General features: G+C 41.2%; 1 protein-coding gene across 1 annotated transcript in view; it reads right to left on the bottom strand.

The window, feature by feature from the left end:
- LOC126983114 (muscarinic acetylcholine receptor DM1-like) overlaps positions 1-6000 on the bottom strand; it is a 288456-nt gene that overhangs the window by 75047 nt on the left and 207409 nt on the right. The window contains exon 8 of the mRNA XM_050835611.1: positions 1564-1715. Within this exon, the coding sequence (XP_050691568.1) occupies positions 1564-1715 (152 nt within the window). The remainder of the gene's footprint in view (positions 1-1563; positions 1716-6000) is intronic.

Below are 6000 nucleotides of genomic sequence, written 5' to 3' on the forward strand. Positions count from 1 at the left end.
ACAGCTAAGGAGACAGTTCAAGGGCGCCCAAAAAAATATATTATGCAAAAAAAGCCCGCTACTTACTGCTCCCGTATAGAGGTCAAAGGATTTAGTTGTGGTGTAGTTACTGTTTATCGGGCACCTTATTTGTATACCCCGGCCGAGTTCGTGGTCAATCTTCCTTCATCGGTATTCCCTCTTGCCTACGACTTGTACACTTTCAAGAGGAGGGTATCAGGGCACCTCTCCTCCCGAAATTGACGTATCTTTCGGCCACTTCTCTCTAATCTTTTTTAGGGGCAGTAAGTAGCGGGCTTTTTTTTTATTATTGTTTTTTTAAGCCATTCCTTCTTTCATTCAGTTGACTTCTTCTCTTCCCTCCTTCATTCTGCCTCTTCCTCCTTTATTCCTTCCTTCCTTCTCCTTTCTTTCATTCCGTTAACCTCTCTTCTCTTCCCTCCTTCATTCTGCCTCTTCCTCCTTTATTCCTTCATTCCTTCTCCTTTCTTTCATTCCGTTGTCCTCTCTTCTCTTCCCTCCTTCATTCTGCCTCTTCCTCCTTTATTCCTTCCTTCCTTCTCCTTTCTTTCATTCCGTTAACCTCTCTTCTCTTCCCTCCTTCATTTTCCCTCTTTCTCCTCTCTTTTGCCTCCTATCTCCTTCCCCCATTCCTCCTTTATTCCTTTCTTCCTTCTTCCTTTCTTTATCTCTCCTTCTTCCTACCTTCCCCTTCCCTCTGCCTCTTTCTTCTTCCTTCCTTCTTTCATTCAGTTGACTTCTTCTCTTGCCTCCTCCATTCTGCCTCTTCCTCCTCTTGTTTGCCTCTTATCTCCTTCCCCCCTTCCTCCTTTATTCCTTCCTTCCTTCTTCCTATTCTTATCTCTCCTTCTTCCGACCTGTTCTCTGCTCCTTCATGTAGTTTTCCTCTTCTCTCGCTTCTTTTTCCCCCCTGCTTTCATTACCTCCTTTGCTGTAAAAACAAAACAAAAACAAAAAAAAAAAAAGGCATCTCTTTCTCTTTTACCTCTTCTCCACTATTCCATTTCAACTATTCCCTCACTTTTCCTCTCTTGCTTACCTACCCTTCCTCCTCCTCCTCCTCCTCCTCCTCCTCCTCCTCTACCACAACTGTCATCACCACTAACTCACCCCTCTTCTCCACTATTCCATTTCAAGTATTACCTCACTTTTCCTCTCTTGCCCTCCTCATTTTCATCCCCATCCCAGCTTAACTATCTTCATCTCCTCATTTTCATCCCAATCCCAGCTTAACTATCTTCATCTCCTCATTTTCATCCCCATCCCAACTTAACTATCTTCATCTCCTCATTTTCATCCCAATCCCAACTTAACTATCTTCATCTCCTCATTTTCATCCCAATCCCAGCTTAACTATCTTCATCTCCTCATTTTCATCCCAATCCCAACTTAACTATCTTCATCTCCTCATTTTCATCCCCATCCCAGCTTAACTATCTTCATCTTCTCATTTTCATCCCCATCCCAGCTTAACAATCTTCATCTCATTTTCCTCCTCCTCCTCCTCCTCCTCCTCTACCACTACCCCCACCACTAACCCACCCTATAGTGATGTCCGCCACGGCCAGGGAGAAGAGGAAGTAGTTGCTGATGGTCTGCAGTTGCTTGTCAATCTTGAAGCTGATCATCACCATCAAGTTCCCGATGAGCGTGGCGATGGACAGGAAGCCAGCCACCACAGCGATCAGTATTACCTGGCGGGGGGAGAGAGAGAGAAGGACAGGTGAGAAGGGGAGGATTAGATGGGGTGGGGGGTAAGAGTGGAGGTGGTGGAAGGGAGTGTGGGGTGGAGTATTACCTGGCCGGGGAGAGAGAGAGAGAGAGACAGGTGAGAAGGGGAGGTTAGGGGTGGTTAAGGATGGGGTGGGTGAGAGTGGAGGGGGTAGAAGGTAGGGAAGCGGAGTGTTTGTGTGTGGGGTGGAGAATTACCTGGCTAGGGAGAGATGCAGGTGAGGGGAGATTATGGGGGGTGTAAGGGAGAGCAGGTGTGAGGGAAGGGAGGTGGAGGAGGTGTGTCTGTGTGGGTGGGTGTGGAAGGGGTGTGTAAATGGGAAAGAAAATAATGGTGGATAAGAAAAGATAGGAAGGAGGGAGATAAGGAAAGGAAGGAAGAACACAAGCAAAGAGGAGGAAGATTGAAGGAAGAAGGAGGTGAGGAAAACATGGGAAAAAAAGAGAGGGAAGAGAAGAGGAAAACTATATGAAGGAACAGAGAACAGGTCGGAAGGAGAGATAAGAATAGAAAGAAGGAAGGAAGGAAGAAGAATGGGGGAAGGAGATAAGAGGCAAGAGAGAGGAGGAAGAGGCGGAATGAAGGAGGGAAGAGAAGTAAACTGAATGAAAGAAGGAAGAAGGAAGAAAGAGGGACAGGGAAAGGGAAGGTAGGAAGAAGGAAGGAAGGAATAAAGGAAGAATGGGGGAAGGAGATAAGAGGCAAGAGAGAGGAGGAAGAGAAGAAGTCAACGGAATGAAAGAAGGAAAGAGGAAGAAAGAGGCAGAGGGAAAGGAAAGGTAGGAAGAAGGAGAGATAAAGAAAGGAAGAAGGAAGGAAGGAACAGAGGAGAAATGGGGAAGGAGGTAGGAGGGAAAAGAGAGGAGAAAGAGGCAGAATGAAGGACAGATGAGAAGAGAGCTCAACGGGATGAAAGAAGGAAAGAAGGAAGGAAGGAAGAAAGGAGAAATGGAGGAAGGAGGTAGGAGGGAAAAGAGAGGAGAAAGGGACAGAATGAAGGAGGGAAGAGAACTCAACTTAATGAAAGAGGAAAATTAAGTAAGAGTGGAAATGGAAGAATGAAGAGAGAGGCAAATTTAAAGAGATCAGATGAAAGATTGGAAGAGGAGGAAAAGGAGGAGGAGGTGGAAGAGAAAGGGAAGGAAACTGGAGAGAAGGAAGAGAGGGAGAGGGAAAGGAGAGGACGAAGGAAGGAGGCCGAGAGAAGGGGAAGAGGAAAAGGAGGAGGAGGTGGAAGAGAAAGGGAACTGGAAAGAAGGAAGAGAGGAAGAAGGGAAGAAAGAGAGGCAGAAGGAAAGGAGAGAACGAAGGAAGGAGGCCGAGAGAAGGGGAAGAGGAAAAGGAGGAGGAGGTGGAAGAGAAAGGGAACTGGAAAGAAGGAAGAGAGGAAGGAGGGAAGAAAGAGAGGCGGAGGAGGAGGAGGAAGAGGAGGAGGAGGAGGTCGACAGGAGGTAGAGAGGAGAAGGGGGGGGAGGGGGTTAAGCAGTCAGCCAGGTATCATTAGCAGAACCTTGGTCACCTGTTTAACGAGATTGTGGTGTGTGTTTAAAGGGATGCGAACCCCTTAATCCGAGTGTACGGGGGGAGGGGGGGGGGTAATCTGCTGAGTGGAGGAGGAGGAGGAGGAGGAGGAGGAGGAGGAAGAGGAGGAGGAGGAAGAACTGAAGATCCCAGAGTGTGTGTATTTATTTATTAAGGGCAAAGTTGATCCTGTGTGTGTGTGTGAGTGTGTGTGTGTGTGTGTGTGTGTGTGTGTGTGTGTGTGTGTGTGTGTGTGTGTGTGTGTGTGTTTGGAAATTAATTGCTCTGACTGTTTTGTTTTGTTTTTTTGTGTTTGTTTGTCTTGTTGATTTGAAGTTGTGGTCTGTAAACTATCTATCTATCTATTTGTCTATCTATCTATCTGTCTGTCTATCTGTCTATCTATCTATATCTCTCTCTGTCTATCTACCTATCTCTTCTATATAAATCTTTGTCTGTGTACCTCTACCTATCTACGTATTTTTTTGCATTTTTTTTTTATATTTCTCTATCTATCTATCTGTCTGTCTATCTGTCTGTCTATCTATCTATCTCTCTACCTGTATCTATGTCTGTCTGCCTCTATCTATCTATCTATCTATCCTTCTTTCCTTTCTTTTTTCTATTTCTCTATCTATCTATCTATCTGTGTGTGTGTGTGTGTGTGTGTGTGTGTGTGTGTGTGTGTGTGTGTGTGTGTGTGTGTGTGTGTTAAGGAAAGCCAATGAAATGCTGTAATAATTATGGACATATTAAACATTCTTGGCACACAAAATTATCTAAATCCCTTAAAATATATAAATAAAAATAATAAATAAACACAACATTACATTAACTTAAAAGCCTTAAAAAAGCAATACAAAAATATCAACAAAATCTAACTCACTCATTTAATTACCGTTTATTTTTTTAACTGCGATTTTTATTACTCTCATTTTTCTATACTTTGAGAAAATTTAATGTCGAATAATTTTAAACGTTCGTATTTTTCTATTTCATCCCAAGCGCGTTTTTCTTGTTTTTTTTTCTTGGGAATATGAAAGAGAACTGATCTTCATAAACGTACCGAATTTTAACTCATAATTCTCTCTCTCTCTCTCTCTCTCTCTCTCTCTCTCTCTCTCTCTCTCTCTGCTTTTTTCCTTTCCATTCTTTCAATTTTCACTTATTCTGGTTATTCTTCGTTTATATTCTTCCATATTTTTTCTTTTTTCTTGGGAATATGAGAGAAACTGATATAAACGAACCGAAATTTAACTGATAATTCTCTCTCTCTCTCTCTCTCTCTCTCTCTCTCTCTCTCTCTCTCTCTCTCTCTCTCTCTGCTTTTTTCCTTTCAATCCTTTCAATTTTCACTTATTCACTTTATTTTTCCTTTTTTATTCTTCCATATTCTCCTCTTCAATCCTTTCCATTTCCACTTACTTTCTTTTTTCTTCCTTTTCCTTCTTCCTCTTTTTCATCAGGTTTCTCTTTCTCTCTCTCATTTTTCCTTTCCATCTTTTCAATTTTCACTTATTCTTTTTATTTTTCCTTTTTTATTCTTCCATATTCTCCTCTTCAATCCTTTCCATTTCCACTTTCTTTTTTCTTTCTTTTCCTTCTTCCTCTTTTCATCAGGTTATCATTCACCCATTTTTTTGAACAGGTAAATTTCGACTGACAATTTTTCCTCTCTCCCTCTTTTTCCTTTCCTCTTTTTCCTTTTCCATTTTTTTATTTAATTACATTCTCTTCTTCATTCTTCATTCTTTCCATTTCCACTTTTATTTTAATTTCCTTTCTTTTCATTGGGTTATTATTTACTTTTTTCCTTTCTAATCTTTCCCTTTTCCCCTATTTACTAATCTTTTTTTCTACTTCCGTTCGATTCACACTTATTTTCCTTTTCTTTTCCTTCTTTCTTTCTTTTTTTATCAGGTTCTCATTTACTTTTTTCCTTTCTATCCTTTCCCATTTCCCACTTACTTTACATTCTCTTCTTTATCCTTTCTTTCCATTTCTACTTCCTTTCCTTTCCTTTTTTTCTTCCTTTTCAATCTTTTCCTAATCTTTCCATTTTTCCCTTATCTACACTTTCTTCTTTATTTTTCTTCCTTTCCCTTTTTCCTGCCTTTCTTTTTCTTTCCTTTTTTATAATTTTTCCCTTATTTCACATTTTCATTTTATTCTTCTTTTCCATTTCCGCTTCCTTTCCTTTCCTCCTTTTTTCCTTTCCATCCTTTCTCTTCACTAACTACCCATTCTCCTCTTTATCCCTCCTTCCCATTTTCCTTTCCTTTCCTTCTCTTTTCCTTCCCATCCTTTCTCTCCACTAACTACCCATTCTCCTCTTTACCCTCCTTCCCATTTTCCCTTTCCTTTCCTTTCTTCCCTTTCTATCAGTCTATCATCTATCTTTTTTGAACAGGTAAATTCCAGCTGGTAATTAACAAGCAAGTGAGTGAGACAGGTGAATAGAGTCGCCGGTGAGTTAGTGTGTTAGTATGTGTGTGTGTGTGTGTGTGTGTGTGTGTGTGTGTGTGTGTGTGTGTGTGTATTCATGACAAACAGGTAATAGTCTGATCAATATAAGCGTCAAATGAGCGGTAATTAACATGTACATCAGCCCTAATGAGACGGACAGGTGATGAACGTAAATCAGGTGAAAAATATATTAGCGGAAAAAAAAATTAAAATATCACTTCGACATTTTATTTCATCATTTTTTTTTTTTTTGTGGTGTG

This window comes from Eriocheir sinensis, chromosome 53 (assembly GCF_024679095.1).
Source record: "Eriocheir sinensis breed Jianghai 21 chromosome 53, ASM2467909v1, whole genome shotgun sequence".
Lineage (NCBI taxonomy): Eukaryota > Metazoa > Arthropoda > Malacostraca > Decapoda > Varunidae > Eriocheir > Eriocheir sinensis.